Raw genomic sequence first — 16,703 nt, forward strand, 5'->3', positions numbered from 1 at the left:
ATGTCCTTGCAGAAAGCATAACTAAGGCTTAAGTCATCAGTGGTTTAACTAAAGAGATTGAGTTTCACAATGTATTCAAATTACCTTTTGATTGTTGATTTTTTTTATCTCTGTCTTGTGTGCCTAAGACAACATTGCTGATAAAGTATGATTGCTGTAAGTGCTGCTGATTAAGCTGTTAAGGCGGTAGACATTAAACAGAGTGAGGACATCAACATTTAAGGCAGACAAGTTAAGAACTGGCTCCCTGATAGCTTGTAGCCAACCTGAGGCGAACATTGTTTATTTGGGTTAGAATGGCATTAAGAACTTCAACACGCTCATTAACTTCCTCTCATTGAACTCGGTGGAAGTTACTAATGTACTGTTAGAGCAGCGTGCTGGACAGAGAGAGTGGCTCTGATCACAGAGAGCCAAACAGTGACGTACTGACAGCTTTAACAGCTAATGAAGAGATGATGTCACACAGTCTCGCTACGCTAACGAGAAGCTAATGGACGGTGGAGCTGATGGCCGCCAAGTTGGCCTCTAGAGTAAACAGCAGGGGCAAGGAACCATCACTTTGCTTCTCACATACACACACTGCCACAGAGACACTCAATGCAGTTCCACCCTCCCATACGTCAAACTCAAACAAAGGGCGAGACAAAAGCTAAACGGCTGCTTTGTTTCAAAATCAGCTTTACGCTGACCTCAACCACAGCACATACACACAGACACACACAGAGTGTCTACACATTAGCGTGCAGGTACAAGTGTGTCCGTAACAGGTTGTGTCTGTTTAAACTAATGTGACTTTGTGCATGTGTGTGTGTGTGTGTGCGTCCAAATGGGTGTGAGTTCACAGTTAATCACCTCAAGAGAGGAAGTCCATAAATCAGCAGAGTATTACTCTCACACTGTAAATCTACACTAACACGTCATCGTCATGTGTGTGTTTGTGTGAGTTAATGAAAGACAGCATAAGAAAGTGGAGGAGTGAGACTTACTATCTAAGGTAAAATTGACCTCCTAAGAGGAAATAAAATCCCCACGTTTAGGTCGCAGTGGCAGCGGCCTGAGTAAGGTTGTCTAGCCCTGTTAAGAGTTTCTTCTCCCCAGTAATGTCCTCCAGCGTCCCCTGGGGGGTTTCTGAGTTGTTATCAGGCCAGATGGGATATCTACCCTCCTGCATGTTCTGAGTTTGCCCTTGGGTCTCCTCTCAGGCCCGGTTCAGACCTGGCATTAACATGCGTCTTGGGTGATCCGATCGCAAGTGGACGGCTCTAAGTACGTCAGTTCACACCTGGCATTAGAATGCGTCTCCAGTGACCACTTGTGCTCGGATCTGACCTCCCCATTCTATATGCAAATAAACACGTACATCATTTCTGTTTGCAAACCTTTCTCGATGTGTAATGCACACATCAGTTGAGTAGGCGGTCCTTAATGTGGCCCAGGATGCATTCGCGTTCACACTGCTAAAAGAATGTAGCCATATGTTGCCCAGACCACCTCTGAAAGTGGTCTATTGGATTTCAATGCATCCTCAACGCATCTTGGATGCATTCACACCTGTACTTAGAGCTGTCCACTTGTGATCTGATCACCCAGGACGCATGTTAATGCCAGGTCTGTAACAGGGCCTCAGAACCGTTGAATTAGACCATGAACCACTTCAACTGGCTCCTCCCCACAAAAGCGTTCTACTTCCAGAAACCACTCGGGGTCACATTGGTCAAGCTGTTCCTTCCAATCACCTACATATCCAGGTCTCTCCTTCATTACCCATGTGAGCACCCCAGTCTTCTAGCAGAACTATGTGTGTGTGTGTGTGTGTGTGTGTGTGTGTGTTTGTATCTGACCTGGCTGTAAGTGGCGTCCAGCAGTGTGTCCAGGTTCTGCAGGGGTGCTGGGGTTTTATCTTTGAATCGAGTCAGCAGGCGGCGCTGGATGGCTCTGAATTGGACGGCCCGCTCTGACAGCAGATCCTGGTACTGCTGAGCACTGACACGCAGCTAACACACACACACACACACACACACACAGACAGGGAGACAAAAAAAATTAATTTACTTGGAAATGCTTCTTTAGGTCCCTCTGAAGGTCAACTGAGGCCTCAGCCTTGGTGTATACCTTGAAGTGGTGGTCTACAGACAGGAAGTACTCCTGCAGAGGGAGCGGTCCACTGAAGCTCTTCTTGAAGTCTTTGACTCCCAGTTTGGAGAAATGCTGGTCGAATCTCTGGACCAACTCCTTCACCACCATCCACATGTCCTCAAAACAGTCGCTCTGAATACGGTAACGCTCTGGCAAACAGACACATAGGAACACTTACACAGAGGCTGGGTAAGGTAACGTGACAATAATATGTAATAATACTGTGTATTGATGTGATTTGAGAAGTAAAGAAAGAAATAAAATAAATGATCGTATAGATATACGTTTACACTACAAAAAATATGTGGTCAAATGCGTCCCAGACCACCTCGGCAGGTGGTTTGAGTGGATCACAATGCGTCACTTGTATTTAGCGCTGTCCACTTGCGATACGATCGCCAAAGTCGCATTTTAAAACCGAGTGTAAACAGGGTCAATGGAGGTAAACCAGTGTCTTATGGGAATCCTGTTCAGCATGTAGTGTTGTTGTCAGACTCACGGGAGGTCTTGGAGGCCAGCACGGTAACCTTGGCTCCTGACAGGAACTGGAAAGCCAAACTATTCCCGTCCTTATCTTCTGATTTGGCTGAAAATTCTGCAGAGAGAGAGAGAAAGACAGACAGCAGTGTGATGAGACAGATAGGACAGCCTATCACGATGCAAGACGCCAACAAAGGTGAACGAGATACAGTCACACTGTTCACAAAGACACACAATGTAAGCAGGCATGAGCTTACACAAATCCCTTTTTACACAAAAAGCACGCAGTCAGTATGAACACTGAGCGTGTTTAGACGTCAGAGCTGCTGATTGTAGCCGATTGTCAGATAACTGGGAAACAGAACAGAGATTCTCAGGACTGAGACATACACACACACACACACACACACAGAGAATCACAAATAAATAAACACGCATAAACACACTTGTATAAATACACAACCACACACACAGATACATAACGGTTGATTACTCATATAAATGTATACACACGCACAGCTACATTTCTCTCATTCCCTCTCCAAGCTTTGCGTTCAAGTCATTTAGCTTCATGTAACGCCCTCCGGTGGCCGCTTCATTGGTCCTCAGCTCTAAACCAACATTAGTTGTGCGACCAGATGAACTGAACAGATGTGTATTATTTACTGGTGTGAAAAAACAGATTGCCACCCATAATCTGTGATTAATCTACAATGCTTAAAAACATACGTTTTGGTGCAAAACATTTTCCACACCAGGATTTGAACCTGTGCCACCTGGGTGAAAAATCACAGTCGAAACTACACGTCACACGACACGCTTGGGCCCAGAGCGATTACTTCCCCATACGAAATCATTATAAAAGATACAGCTGTGAAGCAATGGAGCAAATTCTTGTCTATGGCTGCATGTCAATTCTAAAGGTTTGATGAAATAAAAGAATTGTCTTTCCTGTCCCACTATCTAAAATATGGGGAAATTAAAGTGTAAGTGTAAAGTGTAGGAAGAATGTGAATTGAGACGCAGCAAAAGACTTATCTTGTACATGTAGACAAAAACTTCAATAAACTGTAGTCAGAGATTTGGGGGTAATCCAGTTAAGCCCTCCAATCACTTGAAACCTGCAGGTCAACCTTCATCAACATGCTGGCCAGCACCAGCAGCAATAAAATAGATTATTCTTGGATCACAAAAATATTGCCAACTTCACACAGATGTCTCCACCGCCAAAGTCTCAAACAAAACAATATGTTTGATTTATAGAAAATGTATAATTCAAATGCAGAGCCTTGATTATTTTGGAAACTGAGAACAGCATCAGTACGTGTAAGTGTACGATATGTGTGTGTTTTACCTGGGAAGATTTCGTTGAGGTCGACTGGTGACTGGTTGGTGTCCACAGTGATCTTAAACTTGGTGGTTTTGGCTGGAGAGGAAGGAACACACACCAACGCCAGAGGAAGACTGAACCTGGTCTGGAGAACCCTGGGAACTCCTGAGAAAAAGAAAATATATCAAAAACGTATTCAAAAAATATTTTCATTTCTTTTTCTTCTTTTTATGTTGCATTTCCCTCATGTTCTCCACAATTTAGAGCTTTCCAATGCCTGCAGATGGTATCGACTTTGTTAAGGTAAATAATTGTTTGCAAACGAATTGTCTCTTCATTACTTTTAATTATTTTGGTCAACACAAGTTGCAAAATGTATCTAATTTTGTCCATCCGAATAGCCCCTATTGATACCACAAATGCTACAACGACTACTAACAATAATAATAATAAATTATTTCTGCATTATTTTATACTATTCTCCAACCTCCCTCCTCCTTTAGCTAATTTCCTGATTAACAGCCTTAAATTCAAAGCCCACTTCCCCTTCAAGTGGCATCCATCTCCGCAAAACTCCCCTAAAGCGAATCGAACAAGGTCGCCGCATCGCTTTTTAGGCTTTCTCTCCAAACAGCAGTCAGGTGAACATTTGTTAACACAGTCAACACTGCAGATATTCACATTACATGAGTATCTGAGAGCTACGAGGTCGAGAGACTCAACATCAACACCAGGTTTGGAGGGGGTGTTTGTCGAAGAGCCGAAAAGGAAGTTTTGTGAAAAGTGGGGGGAAATTTTGAGAGGAAGAAAAAAAAAAACTATGAGGAGGAGAGTTAAGGCCAACTATAACTATGTCCTGAGCTTAAGCAGTGCTGAGCTTGGCAGAAATCTACACTTAGCTAGAATAACAGAGCGAGGGAAAGGGGTGATGGAGGAAAACAGTTGTTAAGAAGAGATGGAGCGAGGGAACCAGGGGAGAGGAGGTGAACTAACGACAGGAGAGGGAGGAAAACGAGTGGAAATAAACCAGCGTGAGAGACGGACTGGAAGAGAAATAATATGTGAAACGACAGCCGTGGTGGGAGGGAGGACGGTTTAATTATGGAATGTTCCAGGTTATTACAGATAGTAATAATTACCTGCAACTACTGTGCACCTTTTCATTCCAGACATGCAATTATTACGTGATTATGTGAATAATTCAATTTGGTTTGAATACATGAACGGAGGCAGAGAGAGAAGAAGGGAAGACGTGAAGCCAAGGAAAACATAGAAAACAGAGGAAAGGCAAAGAAAGAGAGAAAATGGAGGGAGTTTTAGAGGAGAAGGAGGGGCACTGTGGTCCACTTCCTTCTCTCCTCTCTCTCTTAATTTCTCATTGACCCTTCATCATGGGTGACTGAGAAGTTCAGCAACAAATCACATCCAACAAACACAACAGAGAGGGTTAAATTCACATGTTGTCAAAGTGAATATGTAGTTAACTTACTCAATGTAAAAATTAGAAGTGCAAACCTCTTTCTAAATAATAACAATTCTCCATAATGGAAAACGCAATTAGTGATAATGACCCTTAATTGTCGCCTGTACATATTATGGCTGCACAATTAATCAAATATTAATTGTGATTTTGGCTTCCCACAATTAAATGGACATACTCGACTGCGGTATTGACGTTTAAAATGTGTCTTCGCTCATAGAAAACTCTACTGCATATCAAATCAAGCGCTAACAGCCAGCCACCAGGGGGTGATCCAGATGTTTTGGCTTCACTTTTGGTGAGCTGTCATGCCGCTGCGCTACAGCGGCAGCCTGTGAAAAACTTTCCTGAATATTGCAGCTGCTGTCCAGAGTAGCAGAATACTATACAGTAAAACGGAAATGTTCTGAATTCAGGTGAAGAAGAATCTTATTTTAAGTGTTATTAAGATTAAGATAAGATTCATTAATTAGCAGGGATGTAGCTTATCTCAAACGCAGCAAAAGCAATGCTGTTTATTTAATTTTGGATAAAAAGTTTTGGTACAATTTTATTTTGTTTCTAAGAAATACACTGTTAATAAGGAGCAGTCTTATTTTGATGCAAAGTTTTATACATTAGCAGGAATGTACAGTAGCCCAACATGGAAGTAAAAGCAGTGCTCTGTTTATTTAAATGTTATAGTGCACGGAGCCCTACATCATATCACACATACTTTACATATCTGATGACCATCTTTCAAGCTGCACCACCGTGTTTTAGAGTAACTAACGCAACATGATGTACACATTGTGTTGTACTGCCTGACGCCAGTCTCTCCGAGTTGAATTTCAGAACACACTGAAATGAATAAAACCTCTGGCTGTCTGAAAGGAAGGAAAACTCATTTCATTCTTTTAAAAGACTGTGGTTTGCTTTGGAAAATGGTCAATACTAAGGTAGTGAATGGATAAAAAGGCAGAAACAGGCACAGTATTCTGTAGATTCATATTTACCCATGTGCTGATGGGAAATACAAACAAGCAGAGTAAAAGACACTGAAAGTGAAACTTCACCATCTCAACCCTTCCTGTGAAGTAAAATGCACCCGATTCGACTGTATTCAGGCCATTAGATGTGAGTCTGCATCCTGTGTAAAACCAGCAACGTGTAGCTATCTTTGTGTTCGTAGATATTTTAAGCCGAAACACTGTGTTTTTCCCTAAACTTAACTGGTTTTTTTTTACCTAAACCTAAAGAAGTTGTAGTTTTGCTGCCTAAACCTAAAGAAGCTTTTTTGTTAAAACGTGTTCGTCAAAACCTGATGTTTCCTTCAGTTTTACAACGTGTTAGAACGTGTTACTTTTAAGTTTTACTTTCACTTTTACAATGTAGTAGGTGTAGTAGGCCCCTATTGACCCACATCGATGGGGCTTATAGCGACTGATAACGCCAATTTAATAGCCTGACAACAGTCTATTATGACATGTATTTCAACAATGTAACTTTGCAAGGAATATGGGTAATGAAGTTTGAAAAAGGGATGTTTTCTGTACAAACTGGTGGTCCACTTGTTACCGGTATGTTGAATCAGGCTACTGTGACGATTTTAACATTAAATCTAGAAACTCTATTCCTCTTGTGTTGATGATGGGTGGGGAAGAGAGAGAGAGAGAGAGAGAGAGAGAGAGAGAGAGAGAGAGAGAGAGAGAGAGAGCGGGGGAGGAAATATAAGCAGCGTTATAAAAAGTCAGAGACACTGGGAGGGGAGAGAAAACACAGAGAAAATAGAGATGGACATAAACAAGATTAAAACAGATGACAAGATAACAGAGAGAGAGGAGAGATGGAAGAAGGGATAGAAAGACAAAGGGGTGAAATGGAGGAAGGGAGTGAAGGTCATGAAAGGCTGGAAAAGGCTATGGGAAACATTTTTCCATCTTAAACTCAGCATCGACATTTACAACCAGTGTGTGTGTGTGTGTGTTACTACAATTTCACAAAGCAAACTTGAAAAGCATCATTCCCAACACATCTGTGAGACTGTTTAGGGCTTCCAGACATCTGTATTATGTTGAATATATAATTACAGTAACAAATGTGAGTCATAAGTCAACCTGTTCGCTCTGTATCAGCAAACACAAAACCCCTGCTGTTTCCCCCAAACCTGATATGAGCCCACAAACCACATCTGCCTGAAATATTTATCCCCCTTTGATTTTAAGTTCATTCACATTCAATTTTTTCTTTGCTGTATTGTATTACTAATAGTAGTTAAAACTGACCCTGAAGGAGAACTGAGCATTTTATCAAGACAAGGCAAAAGGCAGCAAGTAATTACAGCAACTTACTAAACTGAAATTGAGAACAACAGCTTCACGTTTCTATTCCTTAACGGAGCTGAGTGACTGAGCAGGTGAATAAACACAATTTGAGAAAGTCTAGATTTTAAAACCAATTGGGCAAGTTCTGATCTGAATTGATGAAAACAAGGTATTTAAGAAAATGCACTTTCAATAAGAAACCTATTGAGGGTGAATTAAATACAACTCAAAGTAATGGTGTTTAAATTTGGACTTGTGGTCTCTTGCTAGAGGTATATTGTTTTATTGTGGCGATTTGCAGAATGAACAATTGATAATTTTTTTGCCCTGTAAGTTTGTAATTATGAGCCTTTTCACACCTGAAAGTCTGAACTAAGATTCATGTTTTGTTGTTCTGTTTTGTCGTCATCACCTACGTCCTGTCGTTGCCGCCTACGTCCTGTCAACTTTGTCTACGTCCTGTCGTTGCCATCTACGTCCTGTCGTTGCCGCCTCAGTCCGGTCGTCGTCTTGTCATCATCGCCTACATCCAATCGTCATTGCCTACGTACTGACGTCGTCATCTACATGCTGTCGTCATTGCTTACATCTTGACATCGTCGCCTACATCCTGTCGTCACCAACTACATTCTAACGTCACAGGCTACATCCCGTTGTAACCAGCTATGTCATAGGCAACGTCCTGTCGTCATCGCCTGCATCCTATTGTCGTTGCCTACGCTCTGACGTCGCCGCCGAAGTCCTGTCATCAACGCCTACAACCTGCCGTCACAGCCCACGTTTTGCCGTCACCATCTACATCCTGTCATCGCCACCTACGTCCTGCCGTCATCACTTACGTCCTACCATCACTGCCTACGTCTCCTCCTCTCCCCATGTGCTACCGGGGCTCTTTTTTTTTTGTTGCGTTTTTTTCCGGTTCTGATGACAGCCTGCCAGAACTTCCTGTAATTGGTCCGAAAGTCCAAAACATCCAAATAAATGAAACAAACCAAACCAAGGTTCACTTTTCAGACAGCAAAACACTGTCCTGGTTGTAATGTTATTTCTCTCATCTGTGACTCATTTTATGTTGTCTGATCAGTGAACAGCAACAGGCTTCATGGACACACACTGTTACAATTTCCAACTGACTCAAATGTATTCTGTATCTGCTAAAGTCACTTCCTGAGTGACGTCACCTACACAGGAGCTGCCGAGTTTAAATGCTGGGATCTCAGCGTTGCCAGTGTTGCCATGGCACTAAATAAACTTTGCATCATTCGCCTGCGTCAAATGTCACCGTTTTAGTCGGGTTTGATGACATGAAGGATGACAAGACACAGTGGAAAGACAAAGAGCAGACTGTTGGTGTTTGAGGAGATGTTTCAAAGAGACTGAAGCCAGAGAGTGAGTAACTGACTAAACACCATTTCTCAGTTACAGTAAACTGAGGTTACATTGTTTGTCTTACAGATTCTTCACTTCACTCAAAGCGCTTGTCCTGAGCTTTAGTCCTTTGTAATATGCAGTTTTTAAGAGTCTAGCTATGACATGTGACCCCAGACCCAACCTCTGATAGCTGCTTGCACTACTGCTGATGTGGGAAATGGAGCTTTGTCAACTGTTAAACACACTTAAAATCACAATTGAGCACCGCTGCTGCTACTTGTCCAAGCTGCTGTACTTCCACAGTACTGCTGTCTCAGAGGACTCTGATTCCAATTATCTGGAATCTGTGTGTGTGCCTGCATGTGCATGTGTGCATGTGTGCATGTGTGCGTGTGTGTGTGTGAGGGGGAGATCGAGAGAGAGACCACAGAGTTTATTTGAGTAGAGGACCACTGTACAGGATCAGGTTCTTACCACAGCTGCAGTGATGTCAGCCGTCTGTGTGTATGATTTAGTGAGTACATGTGAAAGACCAAATATGTTCATTCTTTGTGTGTGTGTGTCTTTTTATCATTTCCTCTGTGATACACACAGTCATAGCACAGCCCAGTCTTCAACAAATCATGTTAATATGCAGCTATTCTGCATTAGTGATCTGCATTAAATGGCCCCATTGAGAGCCAGAAAGCCCAGGTGTGGATTTCTGGATAAATGTTATCCTTTGACGCACGTCTCTGTCTTACAGTATATACGTAATCTGACGTCTCTATTATTGTAATAATAACCAAGACCTCTTGCTAAACTTAAAGGGATAATTTGTAACCTTTTATGTGGTTGTCCAATCAGTGTTGATGGTAAATGTGGTCGATTCAAGCATTAAATTCCTCGGTGCCTGCTATATTGACAGAGAAAGCTGAGTTCGCAGCTTCAAAATCTGTTGTTCTTCCTGAATCCAACGCCATCATTTGACGTGACAGTGACGTAGATCAACGTATCCTCATACAATGGTTGGTATGATATCTTTGTGTGTTTTCCTACAAATGTCAAGCAACACGTGACACACGTGTCAATTTCTGCTCCAGTCTTTTCAAAATAAACTTCCGCCTTCAGAGGAAACTTGGTTAGGTTTAGGCAACAAAACTACTTAGCTAAGTTTAGGAAAAGATAGTGGTTTTGGGGGAAAATAAGAAGTGGCGTTACTTAAGTATGGAAGTTACGTGACAAATAAATCAACATTGACGTCTGATTTCACACAGGGTACGAACAGCGGTCACCTGGGCAAAAGTCTGTGTTTTTTTGACCCACTCAAAATCAAAACTTTCTTGTTCTCTTTGCTTGTATAGCAAACTGCAAAAATTGCATCCCAAAATATGAGAGCAGAGGATGTTATGGACGTGGATACATTTTACAGTGTTTTGGCTGACTCGGATATTCAGCCATATTTATTTGAGTACAGCTGAAGAAGTGCAGCGGAAAGAGGACGAGGCTGAGGCTGCATTAGCCGTGCAAGAGGATATGGCCGTTGGGGACCCTCCGGGCATCAGAAGCTTGCGCAAAATCAGGTATTGAGTTCGGCATTTTGGCCGTCACTTCTGGTTTTGCAACCAGAAGTGACATGAGAGGGTGGAGCTAAGTGCAACCGAATGCTGAATAAGACATTTTCAGTCGACCAAAGTGGTTATAATCAACTTTCATGAACTGAAAACAAAGTTTATAAGACGTAAACACGGACAACACCCAGACCGGACAACGCCGTGGTAGCGACCTGTAAATCATAAGGTAACCACGCTCTAAAGCATACCGTGCTTTATGGTCTATTTGACTCTAAATGGGACCATAATTTACTAAATGAACATCATGCTGTATTGAAGAAGACTTGAAACTAGCGCTTTGGCTTCACTTCTCAGAAGCAGAGGTTACCCACTGGATTTGACGCAACTCGTATACAGCTATCTGAAATACAATTATGTGAATCAACAGTCATAATAGCCTTGGGCTTCATGTTTAATAAACACCGGGTGCGTTGAAATGCGCACCATTAATAAGAAGTGTGGGAAGTGATGTGCTTCCTTAATGTACTTAAGTCCTTTCTTTTCCATCGTTCTGACTGACACACGGAGCAAAAACCTTCAATTTTGGCCGTTTACGTTTCCCCAAGAATGTATTTGGCTGATGCAAAATAGCTGCATATGAACATAATTTGCAGTTGAGAGTGGGAGAAAAAAAAGTACACTGCTGTACAAGTGTGTGCGTGTGTGTGTGTGTGTGTGTGTGTGTGTGTGTGTGTGTGTGTGTGCGTGTGTGTGTGTGTGTGTGTACTACTGCAGGGCCTCTAAGCCCACTATAGATTACAGGACATCCTATTCTGTATCAAAGCACACAAACTCAGACGGACTAAAACAAACACTGGCTGGCGACTCGGAACACTACTGCTGGAATACTTCTGTGTGTGTGTGTGTGTGTGTTTGTGTGTGTGTGTGTGTACGTGTGTTTCCGTACCACTGAATGTGTGTATGTGAAACAGATGATATTTCTGTGTAAACTGCAGTATAAAAGGATATAAATGGATATTTACTTATTCCATACAGTGAGGAAGTGTGTATGTGTGTACAAATGTGTGTGTATGTGTACAGAATCTTGCCAAGTATCACGTTACAGGAACATAAACAGTAGGCAGTGGTCTCTTCCTGTATATACAGTAGTGTGTGTGTGTGTGTGTGTGTGTGTGTGTTGGAATGCATACAGTGCAGTTTTGATTATATGTGCATTTCTGTATGTAAGAGAATATTGAAGTGTACGTCCTAAAATACAGCAAATATATGGATATGTGTACATCAGTAAATGTTTGTCTTTTTAATAAAGCGTGTGTGTATGTGTGTGTATGTGTTTCTACTTGCTCTATTCTATCCAGCACTACAAACCAAACACTTACCTTTGGGATTAAGCTCTGCAGAGAGGAAGAGGAGAAGAGTTAAAGGTTAAAAAAGAAAAATTCAGACACAGATCACAGAAGCAGAAGAAGAAAGAGGTATCACTCCAGTTATCTATTTTTATTCAGCGTAAACCAGTAACAAAGCAGCACTGGAAGAACTGGACTATACTGTTCAAAGAGGAGGGGATTCCCTGGGAAAACCTACGTTCTCCCTGCATATGGATATACACAAACTTATAAAACACTCTGGGTGTGCTTCGTTCGCCTTCCCACACTCTTGGAAAGTACCGTTGGAGGACAGCGCAGCCCTCCCGACTGAGCCAAACCGATCCTGAATATGATAAGACGTCCAAATCCAAAATTAAACAGCTGCTCGTCGAGGGGTTAGTATGAAAATTGGTCTGACAGAATCTGAAGAAAAAAATATGTCTGCTTATATAATGATCAGTATATCAAGAGTTTAACGGACTTACAAGATGATAAGTTACCTCAATTCTCAGTTATTATTGATATAATAAAAGTAGTCACGAATATAGACTGTATATAAGAAGTGGACGTCGGCCATTGGTTTGTGGACTGCCGTTTTGAAGCCTAGTGTTCGGCATTTTGGCCGACGCCATCTTGGTATTTGGTCGTTTGGTCGTCGCCAAAGACATTTTTAGGTGACCAAAAAGGTTATGATTAACTTTAATGAACTGAAAACACACTGTGAAAGGGTTAAAGTTGTACGACGAAAACCCAGACAACTCCCAGACCGGACAACGCCGTGGTGGCAACCTGTCAATCACAAGGTAGCCACGCCCTAAAGCGTACCCTGCTTTATGGTTTATTTGAGTCTAAATGGGACCATCATTTACTAAATGAACATCATCCTGTATTGAAGAAAATTTGAAACCAGCAAATTTGGGACCATAAACTCATGTTTATAATGTTTACTGAGGTAATAAATCCAATCGGAAGTTGGGTCATTTCCTCATAGACTTCTCAAGAATGCACTTCAGCATTGGCGTCACTTCGCAGACCCGGAGGTAGCCCACTGGTCATGCAACACTTTTTTCTACCACACCAGCTAATGGATCCAGTCTTTCAGCTTTCTCTGTCAATAGCACACACTGAGGATTTTATTGCTTCAAATGACTTCATTCACCATCAACACTGATTGGACATCTACATAAAAGGTTGCAAATTTCCCTTTAACCAAACCTCAACAACGCTGTGGTGTTGACACAATAACTAAGTTTCCAAAATCAATACAATATTTCAAAGTTTATTTCAAAAGAGTTAATACTTTGACAGTGAACATGCCTTAACTGTCCACTATAATCAGCCGTTGAAAAACTTTGTGTGCAAAACTACAATATGGGAGTATATCAGAAGGAGCTTCCAAATGCAATGGACAGTTTGGGTTAATAATTTTACCTTTCACTTTGATGTTAAAATAAAATGTCAATCCATCAAATTACACGTGCATAGATATATAATTTATAGGATTTAAATTATATTCGAATAATTTATAAAAACTGCATTGCAAGTTGGCTTTTAAAAATATATGCCTGTGAGTAATAACACATAAGATGTTTGAAATGTGCAACATAAATGTGTAAAAATACTGTTTTTTGTGTTAGCTCGTCCATGGAAAAATCCCATTATATGTAAGCATCAAGATAATCAACAATCAGGTTGCCAAATGTTTATAGTGCTCATGCTGCACTTGGACAATGTAATTGGAAATATTATATATCTCTGGAGGGTTTTTGTGTGTATGCATGCAGTTTTAATACTTTCATGTGGAAGGCACCAATTAAAATCCTCTTTTGTCTTGGAGGATTGTTACCGATCTGCCAAATGAGTAGCAATGTTTAGAAAGGGCAGAAAAGTAACACTGAACTATGAAAATAAGACTCAGGTTGCAAAATCTAATTTTTCTTTCGAAAGGGAGAGCATCTATTTATCTCTGCTCTTCACTGCCAGATTTTCCCAGCTGCTCTTGTGTTTAAACAGCCTGCCTCCTGCTTCTCTAACCTTTAGGCCGCAGCAATAGAAGTCTGGCAGATTACGCTCTGAATTGATTGGTCGGAGAGGATATCCTGGGAAGGTGAATGAGAAGCAGATGGCAGGTTGCAGGCCAATGAAAAGGCACTGAGGTGCTGAGTCAGAAGGTTCACATGTTATTAAACCCGATGAAAGTCACGCTTCCTTACCGCTGCGTCTCTTTCCTGCAATAACTTTGCCTCAATCTCTCTCTCTGTCAGGATTCTGTCTTTTATTAATCATCATTTCATGTCAAGTACATCGGATTTATTTAATTAAGAATACTGAGAACCTAACAAGACATTGTCTTCCATTAAATTGGTCAAATCCAAACACAGCATGACTAACTGCCTCATATACCTAATACACGTAATATCCGTGCTTATTTTACGCCATTTACGGTGTTATTTTAACCCAAACCACGATCTTTTCCTAAACCTAAGATGTTTTGTTTCCTAAACCTATCCAAGTAGTTTCCTGTGAAGACGGAAGTTTATTTTTATATTTTTAAGACTGGAGCGGAAACTGACACGTGCGTCACATGTTGCTGGACATTCGTAGGAAAACGCACAAAAAATGAGGATTAAGTTTTCATAAGATATCATACAAACCCTTGTATGAAGATATGTCGGATGAATACATGCTCAACACCACATTATCTCCAAATATGTTCGTATTTAGCAGTATTATCTAATCCTAAAACATACATTCTGTCATTACTTTGTCTTGACCTCTTCTCACCACTCTGCACCGCCAAAGAAAAGAAATAGAAGGGGAGAAAATGAGTAAAAAAAAAAAGAAAAAGGCTAGAACAACACAAAGAAGAAGGGAGAGAAAGAAAAAAGAAAAGAAAAGCGAGAAAGAACTAAAAGCATCGACGTTGAGTGAAAGCTCCAGTTAAACGTAAAGGACATGTCAAATGGAGCAAGAAGGCACTCACAGCACACACACACACACTTACGGTAGCCACTCCTGGTCTGTTGCCAGCCAGTGTTCAATCAGTCTTTCCTGTTCTAAAATCTCTTGTAACGGCTGAGAAATTAGACTGGCTGAAATGAGTGAAATTCTGGATCCATTAGCTAGTGTGGTAGGTAGAAAAAAAAGTGTTTCATGACTGCGAGCCTTTATTATATCAATAATAACTGAGACGGTGTTGTTTTGTATTATTAAATACAGAAACACCAAAGTGCTATAACACTATTAGATTCTTAGAAATAAAATATATCGTCTTTCAAAATACTCCTCTACGGCCCTTTTCTTAACTTATTGTTTAATGTTTCAAACCCCCGCATCCGTTGGCCTTCCTACTAGTACAGACCATAGGGTGGTGTACCTTCAAGTGTGTGACCTTCAAACAGATGTTACGGTTTTGAGTACCTGTGCCACTTTACTGAGGTGTCCATGAGCCAAAGCACTGAAGGCATTTGAGACTGTTCTGTAACTCCCTTTGGTATCATCCAATCTCCTCAACCCCAGTAAGGAATTTAATTTAAAGTTAGAGAAACTAGCAAGAGTACACTAGATTTAAGAAATTATCCAAGCGAATAACCAACCCCAGTGTTGCCAACTCTTTTCCAATGAAAGTAGCTAGCAGCACTAGCTCCAAAAGGCCCTAAATATAGCGAGAAAGTTTGTCTGTCATTTCAAGCCTCCCTCCAAAGCCACTTCCCCAAAAGTATCATTATAAACCTAAACATATCATAATTAAGGTGAACGGCGAACATGGCTATTGTTAGTACTCACAGCTGTCGAGCTAACATCTTAAAGAAGACTCCGGTGACACACAATGAGTGCATGGGCAGAGTGCAACCAGGCTGCTAGGCAGGCTTCATCAACAAACCAGATAACTTAAAAGGAATTTAAAATTAACTTAAGGACTTTGCAAGAAATATGAAATTGTGGATAAATATGGAATCAAAAACTCAAACTTCCACTGTAACTGAAGACTAAATAGCACATAGGGAGTACAAACTTCTGCCATTCAAGGCCGTACAAACATCAAAAGTTACTTAACGTGCATTTGCAGATGGATCATTAGAAAAAAAAAGCTAAAATGAAATCCTATTAAAAATCCAGCACCAAAAACAGATCCCTTGTTCCTTGGCCAGCGGCCTAACTCTCCACCAAATCCGTTACTAAATCTTTGTTATACAGTGCAAACAAACAAACAAATAGGGCTGAGAACATGATATGCTTGGCAGAGGTAACTAACAACACCAATAACTTGAGCTAGCCTACAAAAGTTCCTTGGAAATGGTCATTAAACAAGGAAGGACCTAACAAAAATACTCCAGCCTCCCAGAGACATCAACATATGGAGATGCTGGTCACTCTGGCAAGCTCAATAAAACAGGAGAAAACAATAAAGACTGCCAACTAGCTCCCCGGGTTTCCACATGAACTGGCTCAGCAACCAATGAATCATGGCTGGCCGTGTTTTGTGGAAATTATCTGCACAGTCGCAACTTATCTTTGACAGCCCGGATGAAAATGCCCATTGTGTTCGAGCTAACAATGCACTGTAAATGCCAACTTGACCACTTGATCCCTCTGAAGTGTGTTTGTGTAAAGCCCATTGTCAGGGTGTTAGGAAAATCACGTAGGGGCACTAATGAAATTCTTTCTAGATTGTAACGA

General features: G+C 41.2%; 1 protein-coding gene across 2 annotated transcripts in view; it reads right to left on the reverse strand.

The window, feature by feature from the left end:
- bbs9 (Bardet-Biedl syndrome 9) overlaps nucleotides 1-16,703 on the reverse strand; it is a 185,377-nt gene that overhangs the window by 115,102 nt on the left and 53,572 nt on the right. The window contains exons 15-19 of one of the 2 annotated variants that reach the window (XM_037785187.1): nucleotides 12,036-12,050; nucleotides 3,974-4,114; nucleotides 2,639-2,734; nucleotides 2,116-2,288; nucleotides 1,845-1,997 (exon numbers count right to left, since the gene is read on the reverse strand). In XM_037785187.1, the coding sequence (XP_037641115.1) occupies nucleotides 1,845-1,997; nucleotides 2,116-2,288; nucleotides 2,639-2,734; nucleotides 3,974-4,114; nucleotides 12,036-12,050 (578 nt within the window). The remainder of the gene's footprint in view (nucleotides 1-1,844; nucleotides 1,998-2,115; nucleotides 2,289-2,638; nucleotides 2,735-3,973; nucleotides 4,115-12,035; nucleotides 12,051-16,703) is intronic. The other variant, XM_037785189.1, reaches the window with a different exon arrangement.

The sequence above is a fragment of the Sebastes umbrosus genome, chromosome 11 (assembly GCF_015220745.1).
Source record: "Sebastes umbrosus isolate fSebUmb1 chromosome 11, fSebUmb1.pri, whole genome shotgun sequence".
NCBI classification, from domain to species: domain Eukaryota; kingdom Metazoa; phylum Chordata; class Actinopteri; order Perciformes; family Sebastidae; genus Sebastes; species Sebastes umbrosus.